The sequence below is a fragment of the Pecten maximus genome, unplaced genomic scaffold (assembly GCF_902652985.1).
Source record: "Pecten maximus unplaced genomic scaffold, xPecMax1.1, whole genome shotgun sequence".
Taxonomy (NCBI): Eukaryota; Metazoa; Mollusca; class Bivalvia; order Pectinida; family Pectinidae; genus Pecten; species Pecten maximus.
Genome location: NW_022982997.1, coordinates 1 through 15,557, shown reverse-complemented (window position 1 = coordinate 15,557; position 15,557 = coordinate 1). Strand labels below are relative to the sequence as shown.

At 35.8% G+C, this 15,557-nt stretch overlaps 1 protein-coding gene across 1 annotated transcript; it reads right to left on the bottom strand.

Moving 5' to 3' along the window:
• Positions 1 to 13,607: 13,607 nt before the first annotated feature.
• On the bottom strand, positions 13,608 to 15,263 carry LOC117321245 (heat shock 70 kDa protein 12A-like; the record flags this gene model as incomplete). Its single annotated transcript, XM_033875715.1, has 1 exon — positions 13,608 to 15,263. A coding segment is annotated over one exon (1,055 nt), but the record flags the coding sequence as incomplete, so codon positions are not given.
• Between the last annotated feature and the right edge of the window lie 294 nt (positions 15,264 to 15,557).

Genomic DNA, 15,557 nt, shown 5'->3' with positions numbered 1-15,557 from the left:
CCACATTTTTATTGCTATCGGAATCTCCGGTGCGGTCATGAAAAACCTCGGTTTCATAATCATGACCACATCAACCAGAACCACTAGTTTTGTATTTCTTGTAAATGACAATAGAATCAATCAGAAGTATTAGACTTTCATTTCAAGAATTAAATACAGAACAACCTAATCTTTCACTTATTGATTGCCAGTTGAAAAAAAAGGTCAGCTGAGTGTCAGTTTTATTGACCAATGAGGTGATTTGTTAATGTCGCAATAACCTAATTAATGAGAGTATGGAGTTACCTTTCCTCGGGCAGCAAGCGTAATAGTTTGTGCAGACAATAGTTCGGAACACTCGGTGATGAAACAGGACATTGTCTATGATTTATCACAGGCAGGCGTTTTCGACCAATATTAAAGCGTCAAACATACTTCAAAATAACAAAAACTGCTTCGTGTTGTTTGGTTTTCTTGGGAACATTTATTCTGTTCCATCCTGAACCCATCGGGATTTTTATCATTGACATTAATAATTTGAAACAAACTGTGGATCTTGTATTTTTGTCGTCGTAAAAAGACAATCGATTTCCTTCATTCTTGGCGGCCGTCGAGAGCCTGTGTAGACACAATGTATTATCGTTAATAATAAGATAAAAAAAACATCATTGACTGCGTTTTATTATGGTGTATATGGTTTTATAAATGGTGTGCAGGAAATATGGAAGTCATTTGGTTTCATCCCAAACAAACACATGTTTTTAATCGTGTACAGCACTAAACCACAAACTTTATTTCACAAGAATCTAAAACTATGTATTTCGATTTCAGATGACAGGAAATGGCTATTGTTTGTTTATTAGTCTCACCATAACATGTGCAGCCAGGAAGCAAAGGGAACTTTTATGATTATGATAGGTAAAAACATCAAATGAAACACTTAAGAAGCGTGATAGGTGATACTCTACGATTTTTTTCAACCGGATAAGCTTTTCTTTTAAAAACTTTTCCAAGAATTGACCAATGTTTTATCCACAATTCAGCAGAGTTCCCGGACGATTCCCCTGTTTTGGACATAGCAATCGTATTGATCATCCGGGCAACTAGAAGGGATTATTTAGGCATTGAACCATAGCTTATGCTTTCATATTGTGCATTCGTATATAAACTTAATCTGTTTCGGGGTTCGTTATGTATTTTGTCTGTAGTTTTTTATATGGACAGAAGGAAAGACCGACACACACACACACACATAAATCGATTACTCTAATCCCCACGTACTAAATGATTGTTGATACTAATATCGGTCGAAAAGGAGGAAAACGTGTCCATTAGATAAAATCACTTCCTTGTTATCCCCACGGAAAACGCAATAACAAGAACATAATAATGTTCGTTGATTTATTATGAACAGTGGCAATAAGAAATATTTTAAATTGTTGATATACTCTAGTATTTATATATCTCACACCAGTCATAATGACACAATTTAAACCATCCCAATATTTTAGATTTCTACTTACCGCTAAGTAGGACAACCCATATATAGATGGTTGACCTCCTAGTTATAATTCTGAGAATGAGGCCCAAAGAAGGGGATATGTCTACTATGTCTACTTTAAATGTCCTAATAAGAAGCAAATTAGTCTAGTTTAAATAGTGAGAAGTATACCTCAGAATCGCCTGCCTTGAATTACGTATACACGTTAATGAGTAAAGCAGATTTATTGCAGTCGCTTCCGTGACCTGCGCAGAGGACAGCAAGGGGAACCCCAATTGAGGAGGGTTTCTTGCATAGGGTCTTTATTATGTAAATATGCACATATCAGTCGTATTCATCTCCCAACAACTGCAAGAGATCATTCAGGCATCAAACCTTTGGATGTATATGAACCAAAGTTCTTTTACGGTCCGTTAGAGATTTTTTCTGTATTTTTTTTCTATTTGCCAGAAGAAAAGACAAACGTATGCACACATAAATCGATCGCTTTAAACCCCACGTACTAAATTATTGTTTATAGTAATATCGGTCTAAAGGAGAAAACATGGACATAAGATCACTTTCCTATGTATACAAACAAAATAACGTCCTTGTTATCGCCACGGACAACGCAAAAACAAGAACACAATTATATTCGTTGATGTATTATGAACAGTGGCAATAAGAAACATTTTAAATTGTTGATATACTCTAGTATTTATATATCTCACACCAGTCATAATGACACAATTTAAACCATCCCAATATTTTAGATTTCTACTTACCGATTAGTTGGACAGCCCAGATATAAATGGTTTACCTTTGAGGTATAATTCTGAGAATGAGGCCTAAACAAGGGGAAATACCTATTTAATTTCCCTATTTACATTGTGGAAGATATATGCAAATTAATCAAGGTTTAAAGTGATTAAGAATACCTCAGAATCGTCTTCCTTGAATTAAGTATACATATTCAAAGTTGAACAGGGGTTTACAGGTTTTTACCCATAGCCATACAAGTAATTGCATGGCGTTATTTTGGTATTGTGCAAATCATGAAAATTCAAATTAATTAAGTTGGTGTAAGCTGTCGAAAACTGGAGTGATGTGTTTTCACATGTATATGTACTTATGGACGACCTTGTTAAGGGTGATTTAAAGAGCAAATCCAGTAGTATTTAAAAAGCCTTTATGTCCATTCTAAAGTGAAATTTAACAGAAGTAACTTGATCAATGTTGATATGTATTATGGCTAAACATATACATGTACCTTGGTGATGACATATTGTTTGTTCAGTTACTTGTAAAGGATAAAGTCCGTTTGGGGGTGAACTCGGCCCCAGATTTGATAAAAAATTAAATCTAGTATCTTAACCATGTGTTGTTATTTTTTCTTTCTTATGTATATAATCTTTTTCGTAATTAATTCTTTTGCGATTATTTTTTGTCGAAAGAGGAATTTTCGCGTCCTTAGTTTCCATAGCAACCAATGTTTTTTCTGAAAATCCGCTGTTTTGCAGACCTATAATTGCTGTTTTATTTTGTGTCGCAGGTGTGCCATTTTATCAACTTTGAAAATGAACAAATAAACTATGTAACGCATGTAGTCAATCAAATGAATTGTATAAATTTCGTGGCCAGTCCGGGTATTCTGAAATCATTCCAGCTTCAAATTATTAGACAGAGCTCGTCGTTTGTTTACATATATTAATGAAGACGTTTTGACGTGTGCTTTCGCTTGTCTGTCTACGATCTTCTCCACGTTTTACGTATATATACCAACAATGAAAACTGAGTTGATTTAGCAGATGAAGAGCAGGGTGCAGGTATGTTTTATGTTGTGTTTGTATGTAAGTGACCAGCTACAGACTTCGCACGAAGGAAGACTGGACAAGGAGAAGGCTCACCATCAGGGGCCAACCTGTTCAGGTTGTGTATGATCGTAGTAGCTGCTACAGCCTGTCATCACATATACAAACAAACGATATGCCATCAAGAAATAATACTTATAAATACATTTGACTGAAAAGTGCGTATGTTCTCAGGTCGACATTTTGGATAAGTTAACGAAAATACGTCGTCTGCCCGCGGTCAGATCATTTCAATCACTAACAAACGGCAAACTTCTCCCTCGATCCCGACTTTGTAAAACGTATCCAAGTGTCTGAAATAGCGCAAGAGCTATTAAGAAATTATGAAAAATGCTCCAGCTATCTTAGTAATATGGAACATGGATGGAACATATATCTTCATCCAGAAGAGTGGGAACTTCCAGTTTCAACGACGTAGTTACAACACTTATAGGAACCGACCTCTAGTCAAGCCAATGGTGTATGTTTCAGGGGGACATAGCTCATTTGCAGCACTTATATAGCACAAAGATTAACATGCTGTTTTGCCCACAGGTATCTAGCACACAATAGGAGCATCGATTTGACCGGTTTATACTTTATGTATTCATAAACACTGACGACATTTTGACCTTCAAATGCAATATCAGTCGTATTCATCTCCCAACAACTGCAAGGGATCATTCAGGCATAAAACCTTTGGATGTATATGAACTAAAGTTCTTTTATGGTCCGTTAGACATTTTGTCTGTAGTTTTTTTTCTATTTGACAGAAGAAAAGACTAACGTATGCACACATAAATCGATCGCTTTAAACCCACGTACTCAATTATTGTTTATAGTAATATCGGTCTAAAGGCGAAAAACATGAAATAAGATCACTTTCCTATGTATACAAACAAAATAACTTCCTTGTTATCGCCACGGACAACGCAAAAACAAGAACACAATAATATTCGTTGATGTATTATGAACAGTGGCAATAAGAAACATTTTAAATTGTTGATATACTCTAGTATTTATATATCTCACACCAGTCATAATGACACAATTTAAACCATCCCAATATTTTAGTTTTCTACTTACCGATAAGTTGGACAGCCCAGATATAAATGGTTTACCTCTGAGGTATAATTCTGAGAATGAGGCCTAAACAAGGGGAAATACCTATTTAATTTCCTTATTTACATTGTGGAAGATATATGCAAATGAATCAAGGTTTAAAGTGATTAAGAATACCTCAGAATCGTCTTCCTTGAATTAAGTATACATATTCAAAGTTAAACAGGGGTTTACAGGTTTTTACCCGTAGCCATACACGTAATTGCATGGCGTTATTTTGGTATTGTGCAAATCATGAAAATTCAAATTAATTAAGTTGGTGTAAGCTGTCGAAATCTGGAGTGATGTGTTTTCACATGTATATGTACTTATGGACGACCTTGATAAGGGTGATTTAAAGAGCAAATCCAGTAGTATTTAAAAAGCCTTTATGTCCATTCTATAGTGTAATTTAACAGAAGTAACTTGATCAATGTTGATATGTATTATGGCTAAACATATACATGTACCTTGGTGATGACATATTGTTTGTTCAGTTACTTGTAAAGGATAAAGTCCGTTTGGGGGTGAACTCGGCCCCAGATTTGATGAAAAATTTAATCTAGTATCTTAACCATGTGTTGTTATTTTTTCTTTCTTAAGTATATAATCTTTTTCGTAATTAATTCTTTTGCGATTATTTTTTGTCGAAAGAGGAATTTTCGCGTCCTTAGTTTCCATAGCAACCAGTGTTTTTTCTGAAAATCTGCTGTTTTGCAGACCTATAATTGCTGTTTTATTTTGTGTCGCAGGTGTGCCATTTTATCAACTTTGAAAATGAACAAATAAACTATGTAACGCATGTAGTCAATGAAATGAATTGTATAAATTTCGTGGCCAGTCCGGGTATTCTGAAATCATTCCAGCTTCAAATTATTAGACAGAGCTCGTCGTTTGTTTACATATATTGATGAAGACTTTTTGACGTGTGCTTTCGCTTGTCTGTCTACGATCTTCTCCACGTTTTACGTATATATACCAACAATAAAAACTGAGTTGATTTAGCAGATGTGAAGCAGGGTGCAGGTATGTTTTACGTTTTGTTTGTATGTAAGTGACCAGCTACAGACTTCGCACGAAGGAAGACTGGACAAGGAGAAGGCTCACCATCAGGGGCCAACCTGTTCAGGTTGTGTATGATCGTAGTAGCTGCTACAGCCTGTCATCACATATACAAACAAACGATATGCCATCAAGAAATAATACTTATAAATAGATTTGACTGAAAAGTGCGTTATGTTCTCAGGTCGACATTTTGGATAAGTTAACGAAAATACGTCGTCTGCCCGCGGTCAGATCATTTCAAACACTAACAAACGGCAAACTTCTCCCTCGATCCCGACTTTGTAAAACGTATCCAAGTGTCTGAAATAGCGCAAGAGCTATTAAGAAATTATGAAAAATGCTCCAGCTATCTTAGTAATATGGAACATGGATGGAACATATATCTTCATCCAGAAGAGTGGGAACTTCCAGTTTCAACGACGTAGTTACAACACTTATAGGAACCGACCTCTAGTCAAGCCAATGGTGTATGTTTCAGGGGGACATAGCTCATTTGCAGCACTTATATAGCACAAAGATAAACATGCTGTTTTGCCCACAGGTATCTAGCACACAATAGGAGCATCGATTTGACCGGTTTATACTTTATGTATCCATAAACACTGACGACATTTTGACCTTCAAATGCAATATCAGTCGTATTCATCTCCCAACAACTGCAAGGGATCATTCATGCATAAAACCTTTGGATGTATATGAACCAAAGTTCTTTTACGGTCCGTTAGAGAGTTTGTCTGTAGTTTTTTTTTCTATTTGACAGAAGAAAAGACAAACGTATGCACACATAAATCGATCGCTTTAAACCCCACGTCCTTAATTATTGTTTATAGTAATATCGGTCTAAAGGAGAAAAACATGGACATAAGATCACTTTCCTATGTATACAAACAAAATAACGTCCTTGTTATCGCCACGGACAACGCAAAAACAAGAACACAATTATATTCGTTGATGTATTATGGACAGTGGCAATAAGAAACATTTTGAATTGTTGATATACATTTACTCTAGTATTTAGATATCTCACACCAGTCATAATGACACAATTTAAACCATCCCAATATTTTAGTTTTCTACTTACCGATTAGTTGGACAGCCCAGATATAAATGGTTTACCTCTGAGGTATAATTCTGAGAATGAGGCCTAAACAAGGGGAAATACCTATTTAATTTCCCTATTTACATTGTGGAAGATAAATGCAAATGAATCAAGGTTTAAAGTGATTAAGAATACATATTATGTACCTCAGAATCGTCTTCCTTGAATTAAGTATACACATTCAAAGTTGAACAGGGGTTTACAGGTTTTTACCCTTAGCCATACACGTAATTGCATGGCGTTATTTTGGTATTGTGCAAATCATGAAAATTCAAATTGATTAAGTTGGTGTAAGCTGTCGAAAACTGCAGTGATGTGTTTTCATATGTATATGTACTTATGGATGACCTTGTTAAGGGTGATTTAAAGAGCAAATCCAGTAGTATTTAAAAAGCCTTTATGCCCATTCTATAGTATAATTTAACATAAGTAACTTGATCAATGTTGATATGTATTATGGCTAAACATATACATGTACCTTGGTGATGACATATTGTTTGTTTAGTTACTTGTAAAGGATACAGTCCGTTTGGGGGTGAACTTGGCCCCAGATTTGATAAAAAATTAAATCTAGTATCTTAACCATGTGTTGTTATTTTTCCTTTCTTAAGTATGTAATCTTTTTCGTAATTAATTCTTTTGTGATTATTTTTTGTCGAAAGAGGAATTTTCACGTCCTTAGTTTCCATAGCAACCAGTGTTTTTTTTCTGAAAATCTGCTGTTTTGCAGACCTTTAAATGCTGTTTTATTGTGTGTCGCAGGTGTGCCATTTTATCAACTTTAAAAAATAATTGATCATGCTGTAATTAATTTATGGTATCAGTTTGGTAGAAGGGCACGCCTGTGGCCACATCTTTCTTCACTGATTGTGTCAAAAATGCGATGCGGTCGGTACTCGGGGTAATTATAATACCATGATTGGTTTTACTAGAAATCCGGACTGTAAGTCAGAAAATAATACATAATTATTTGGCTATATGTCAGACATGAAAATTATTAAGAATCTTGTTTTCACAATCATACATACTAATTTGCATGCACAAATAAACTATGTAACGCATGTAGTCAATCAAATGAATTGTATAAATTTTGTGGCCAGTCCGGGTATTCTGAAATCATTCCAGCTTCAAATTATTAGACAGAGCTCGTCGTTTGTTTACATATATTGATGAAGACGTTTTGACGTGTGCTTTCGCTTGTCTGTCTACGATCTTCTCCACGTTTTACGTATATATACCAACAATGAAAACTGAGCTGATTTAGCAGATGTGAAGCAGAGTGCAGGTATGTTTTATGTTGTGTTTGTATGTAAGTAACCAGTTACAGACTTCGCGCGAAGGAAGACTGGACAAGGAGACGGCTCACCATCAGGGGCCAACCTGTTCAGGTTGTTTATGATCGTAGTAGCTTCAACAGCCTGTTATCACATATACAAACAAACGATATGCCGTACAGAAATAAAACCTAAGAATACATTTGAATAAAAAGTGCGTTATTTTCTCAGGTCGACATTTTGGATAAGTTAACGAAAATACGTCGTCTGCCTGCGCTTATGCAGATCATTTCAATCACAAACAAACGGCAAACTTCTCCCTCGATCCCGACTTTGTAAAACATATCCAAGTGTCTGAAATAGCGCAAGAGCTATGAAGAAATTATGAAAAAAGCTCCAGCTATCTTAGTAATATGGAACATGGATGGAACATATATCTTCATCCAGAAGAGTGGGAACTTCCAGTTTCAACGACGTAGTTACAACAGTCATAAGAACCGACCTCTAGTCAAGCCAATGGTGTATGTTTCAGGGGGACACTATAGCTCATTTGCAGTACTGAAATTGCACAAAGATAAACATGCTGTTTTGCTCACAAGTATCTAGCACACAATAGGAACATCGATTTGACCGGTTTTGACTTTATGTATCCATAAACACTGACGACATTTTGACATTCAAATGCAATGGCGGTTGTGAATAATATCACACACTTGTGAGCATAACTACATTACATTTTTTGGGTTTGTTATTTGCGGCTAACAAACCAAGTGTATATTAAAATGTGAAGTTTTCATAATTTTGAATCATATTAGTCACTAAAGCGTTCCATGTTAAGAAATATAATGATATTTGTGCTGACATTCATTTCCACGACAATATATTGATAAGCAACATATCCATGTAAGAATAAAATATATCAAAAACTTATACTGTAATGTTAAAAGTCCATTTCAAACAGCTATCTCAATCGCTTGCATTTCATGATAATTAGCCCCTATGAACAACGAATGTTATCCTATTTACGTATTATTTGTGTTATGGTATGATTAGCTATCGTACATAATACGTAATAACTAAACTCCTTTAGTCTTGATATATATTTGTATCACTGGTATTAAGTTGTTTTCTTTAGATTTGTGTTCACATTGATTTAAAAAAAATAGTCATTCATCTTTGGTTTGTACATGTTGAAAAACCTCCCTTTTTGTTAAATGCTTTCCTGAGAGGAAATTTTACTTTAACAGACAAAATATTTATTACTCTTTAGAACACATTCATGAGGTTTAATAACCATCGTCAAATTTTAATTTGATCCAAGGATACCCCTCCCCAAATTAAGATTTTTTGCCCCGAACCCCTAACTCCCTTACACCTTTTTATTTGAAGTGGTTGGGCACTTGTGTGCATTAAATTGATCAGGGTATTGACCCTCCTCACTCAATTGTATATGGTTCCAGTCCTCAACTAAGCGACCTTGATTAGAGGGTTCAGTCTACGTCTTATCCTTCTGTCCATCTCGTCCCATAAATGGGGAGCGAGCAACTAGGATACTATGCGTACCTGGATAACATTTTCACAAACGACAAAATTATTCTCTATCTTTCAATGATATTATCATAACACTCTATAACATCTTTTTATTTCCCGTTTACCTGACAGTATGATGGCGTTTCTTTTTTTTTCTATCAGTATAGATACATGTAACAATGGTTTTTTATGCATATGAAAATTTGAATCATAGCACGTTATGTTATATAAAGCTATATACAAATGTACATGCTTGTCCTTTAATACGCAAGTCAAGACATGATATGTATACATGTATATGGTTTCATATATGATGACAACTTTTATCTAATTCTAAATAATTTACGAGGAAAAGACAAAGTTGACAATATTATGTAAAGTTTTCCATATAATTGAACACACTGGTTGTCCTTCACAAGTTCAAATGATCACGACTTTTCATCACATTTAGGAGGGATGCGTGCCGGTGGGCGGCCGACCAAAGTTCGATTCCACGATTAAACTTGAAACGGTATAGAATGCACGTAGGCTTTTTCCTGTTACCCCGGTTTCCTCCCTCATAATGACGTTTCCATCCTAGCCGGCAAGGGTATTTTATATACTTTAGACTATATAACCATAGCTAGTTCCTTTACAATAGACAAGTTGGATTTTAAGGCATGCGTCAAGAGATGATAAATTAGTCTAATCTTCGTCTGTAACTGTCTGTTGCAGTGGGGAAAGAGGAACTGTGAAACTAGCACTTGCTGTGAAGAGATGTTTTGTGGCCTCTTTCCTTTGGTCACGTTTCTCTTTGAACCGGCAGTACCGGCAGTGCGAGAGAGTTCTACAAAAGTACACGAACTTGTCCTAGCACAACGCGACTCTGACCATTGGCTTGAATGTGAGGATCTGTGTAGAGGACATATGTCTTCTTTACGGAGATGGTTAGGCCAAGATCGTCGCAGACTTTGGGATTTAAGTCCATACTTCCTTGCAACTTTGATTGTTGCAAGCTTATTTATCTACAAAACAAGAGTCACGGGCCGTGTCTTATTGCACTTCCGTCTTGGCATGAACATCACGTTGAACAAGGTTAAGGAGTACAGCCCTGTTTTACCTGTGGTCTCTACTGTGTGCATTCACTCATAAGGCTACCTACACCGCTGTGTGAGGGTACACCTAACCGTGCCTACATGCGTAGTCACGCATACAAGTACCGTCGCATTGTCATTATATGATTCTTACATGTACAATGTAAAGTCGTTTTCATTACATTTTCACATATTTTGTATTTTGGTATTAGAAACTATGTCAATCTGACATTCGACATGTATTTATATATATATATATATTATTTCTGTTCTTCGGGTATTTTTCTTCCTACTCAGGAATTATACACATTTACTTGTCTAGCTCTTTCTACAATTATGATATGTCCTTTGGCAGTAATAGTGATATTCTTTAATCTTCTTCAACCGTTTTTTATTATGTGCATACAAATGTGATTTTTTTTTTGTATCATTGCCTTTTGATTTGCAGAATACATATAGACTGGGATCATACTTGCTTTCCCAGTTTCGTTATTCGTAAGAAACGACTAAATTTGGCATATTATCTTTTAGAATCGTTCAGAATGGAGGATTTGTTACGAGAGGCCGCAACTTTATTTTGAATCTAATATCATCTCTGCCCGGGATATATCATGTCTCTCATCGGTCAACTCTCATCTTGGATATCAACATCTTTTGAGTTGACGTTTAAGACATGCTGCTATAGAAATTATCTCTGGTGCGTTTAGCGAGAAATATTTATGTGCGTTAGACACTCTGAAGCTGGTCCTCATGTTTCAATAATACGTTTGGCACATCAATGACAATCTCGTCTCAGAGACTGTTTTTATAGCATGAAGACCATTTACCAACAGTGCAGGGATACTGTCTCGGTTTCTGTTGCTAAGTCTCTTTATGACAGATAGACAGCCAGAACAGATGTTTCCGTACATCGTTAGCAAAGTTTGAGGTAGATAACATATGCTTCTGCTGAGGACATCGCATGTCTGATTTAAAGTTACAGAATTCTGAGTGTAGTTCTGAAGAAAGATGAACAAAAGATGTGAGGGTAAATTTCAGATTTATTTGTTTCGTGTAGAAACATGCCAATCCTTGGTTAATTTAAAAGCCTCAGATGAATTGTCATTGTTCCCAAATATTTGATTGCATTGCCATTAGTTTTGGCAGTTTTGTTTTCAGATGAGAAGAAATGCGCACATCAAATATCTGAATAAGTAGGATGTGGTGAATTTGGTTTTTATTTAAGTGCGTGTTGTACAGTAAGACGCGTTTGTTTCTCTATAGATGCTGTACTTTTGAATGATCCAAGAGTGAGTCCTGGTGATGAAGAGTATCTCATTTTTCCAAATATGCTTTTCAATCTGATTCATAGAAAATGGAATCGTATTTCAATTTTGAAATTTATGAACACCCCAATCAACGCAGAAGACTACCTAAAGAATATTTTAGATGGCATTTAACAGTATCAATATATTTTCATAATAAAATATTACCATAAAAAAATAATTATTTTCTTACAAATATTATGCCCCGAAATTTGTTTACCAACAAGAAAGGTTGAACCATCGAGAGAGATAAAGTTCAACATGTGCTTTACATAGCTGACAAAAATATTAAACACACTGTTTTAGATTTAGCGGTATTCGATACCTATATAAATATCATTAGAACTGCCTTTTAATGATGGTCATATTTCATTAATCGTAACATATCAGAAAACGTGTAGAGAACCTTGAACTTAACTTTTACCTTACCAATAATAATAACCTACAGATATTTAAAAGACGAAATTCACATTTTTCGCGTAATATTTGAGGCTTAATCAAGTTTATCGCGTTTTGGTATTACACATTGAATAGTAATATCAATTAAAACGGACGATGTTTTAGTGAAGATTTATCTTGGATCCTATGCGTTTAAAAGGCCACAACGTTTTGAAGTGTAAATGATCACCTTTACTCCTTTGAGTTCTAAAGCCACTTTGAAGTGATGATACGATGGTATTCGATTCTAAATACCATACGAGCGTGGAGTTTAGCATGTGTTCGAGAGTTTTACATATGCAGCTAGTTAAAGCTGTAGCTAGAAGTGTCTTCGTAATTTAGGGGGTATTGACGGTATTACACCAATAGGAATAACCTATTGATTTTCATTATGTAACAACATAGCAATTTCGAGTAATATTAAAGGTTTAAAGAAAGTTTCTGTTCATTCTTTTGAATAGAACAACAACAGACCCACGGACCTAAATGGTCATATGAGCTTTGAAATATTTAAGTTAATTTATTTGACTCGTTTTAGCCCCTTCCATCAGCCCCGAAGACTCAGTCAGGACCAACATATGCATAACATCAAGCTGACCTCAGGGCATGGTCATGAAATTAACAATTTTTGTAAGGCACCTTAAGGCCATTCCGTCTATAAAGAGTATTTGATTCTACCTTAAATTGGTTTTTTAGAAGAAGTTTCTAGAAATTTCGGTTAACTTGTTAGCCCACAAGCCCCTGAGAGTCAGTTAATGCCAATATACACGTAGTTTGCAACAGGCATCCCATAGGTAGCAGTGTACAGTAAAAATGCCAAATTCTGAAAAATATGGCACATGTTTTAGATATGTAAACATTGCCAGTTAACCTTACATATAACCTCTAATAAAGTATATATATTTGAAATCTGTACAACATTTGCAATTTTAACAGAGCTCTGAAGGATAAGTAAACTGATGTTTTCTGTGATTTTTAGAGCTGTGAATACCATGGTAACAGCTTAAAAAATTCTCAAAAATTGCAAAATATTATGATATTTGACCCTAAATGGCACAATTCTCTACACAATTTTTTTTCTGAAACCTATTTAAAATTAAATATCTCTATCCCAAAGACAGAATTAATCTTGTTTGGACATATGTTGTAAATTAAGTTTTTCCGCTATCTTACCTTTTCTGTGGGCTTCCATTTTGCGCTGTAGGCAAAACTAAATTTCCTGTGTAAACACACGTTCGGAAAATCCGGATATTTAAAATCCGGAACCAATTTATTGATTTTTGTTTTAATAAATGTGAAGCCTGTATGTACTTATTCATACTGAATATACCAATTATAGTGTACAGTTATTTTTTCATTTTTTATGCATATCATAATACAGGAGTTATTTGCTTAACAAAAAAAATTGCCCATGGCCAGGCTGTCTTACTGTGGTGTGCTACCATACTAATAATTACAACCAATTTAGTATAATTTCCAATGGCATTTTGGAACAAATAATGCTCAAAAAATGTGATTTTCCTATATAAATTATAGTATACTTTACCCCCTCCCCAGGGGGATATATGTGACTCGAAGGATTCTATCATATCTGGGAGTTAAGATTTTTTTGAGATAATTCAACACTTTTTGGCCCCGCCCCTCAGACCCCATATAATTCACAGTTGTAGCTGGCCTTGGGCCATGGAAGCTTCCTGTCTAATTTCATTGAATTTGGTTGAGCGGTTTTGGGGAAGAAGTTGAAATGTAATTGTTTACGAACGCACAACGGACGACGACGGACAAAGGGCGGTTAGGATAGGTCACTGTCTCGTGTGAATTAAAAAGTCCAATGTAAAGGTCCCTGTTGTTTCAATCGTCATAATCTCGCGTTATCATCAAGTGAAAATGTTTCATTTGCAATTTCCTGTCATATAACTCTGATAAAATGTTGGTTTCAAGAATATTTGCAGATTTTGTTTATCAATGCACGGTGCTGTTCAATAAAACTTAAAAGTAACGCTATCGTCACTAGGTTATATAAAATCAAAAGTAGCCGAATGTTTTCCACCTGTGTGTATGTCTGTTGCCTCCACTTTGATTTCAGAACCACCAAATATCATCTGAACATAAGCTCCCCTATCCAGCCCCTTCGTGGTGTCGGACATGTCGACGTAAAGAGATCCAATCCTTTTGCAACCATCATGTTGAACGTACATTGGATTGGTTTGTGGAGATGCATAAACGCTGATATAGATTTTTGTACTCGTTTTTTCCTTGACCTGATAACACAGACGTTTACCCTTGTATCCTTCACTTATGACATCACCAACACTAACCTGCCTCTGAAATAAACCATTGCATAGTACAACTCCTTTGCCAAAGACGTGTTTTCTTTTCGGATCATGGACGCCCTCTACAAATGGAACAGCTCCATCAAATCCATAGGTATATCGACAGACCCTGTGAGTGATAGCGGAAGGTGTGTGACCGGTTATCACAGCCCCCTTCAGCACTGCCAGACCAGCCTCTGGTGGGACTATCACGCGTAAGTTGGGAAACGTATCTTTTATCTTGTTCTGCAGTAACGAGCATTCGGAATATCCACCGACCATGATAATGGAGGATATATCGGCAACAAGTGGGTTTTTCATCATCCTCTTCAGGTGGTTTACAACGCCATCAGTAGACGTTTTGAAGAGTGAACTCACGTATTGAGGTGATATGCGAAGTTTGTTCCTTTTCCGGAAGATATGTCCAGAGTTTGCAGCAATAAACTCGACAGATGTTGACGGTTTCAGCTTTTCGTAGATATCCAGCAAGGAGACTGGTACCGAAAGAGTAATGTTATCGTCCTGTCTATCCGACAAGGTCCTTTTCTTCATCTCAAAATTTCTAAGGATCTCCAGAAAGTCTTCAACATGTTCACGCCGGAAGGTTTCAAAGACATCTTGACCGAATACATTTTTCAGTAAATTTTCGAACTGTTCGTCCACCTTTGTTCCACCCCAATCTCCTCCGCTTGCTGTACAAACTTCTCTCAGTGTCCCGCCGTCCTGAACCTGGTGAACTGTTATATCGACCGTACCACCTGTAATGTAAATGTGATATAAAAGCCGACTGTAAAGAATTATTAACATTACAATACACACTTCGCGGAAACGAAATTTAACAAATACTAAAACCTGAAATGATGATATAGCTTTGAATTACTGTATGCGTATATTTTCAAAGTAGCCTTCATTACTAATAACCTGTTTTCTCGAGATCAATAAATATGATGTTTTGTCATTCATGGCCGTTTCCTCTAATGATCGGGTTGTTGACGACCTTTTTACACACCTGGACACGCCAACGTAACACCCAGACCGGTATGGGTTTATTT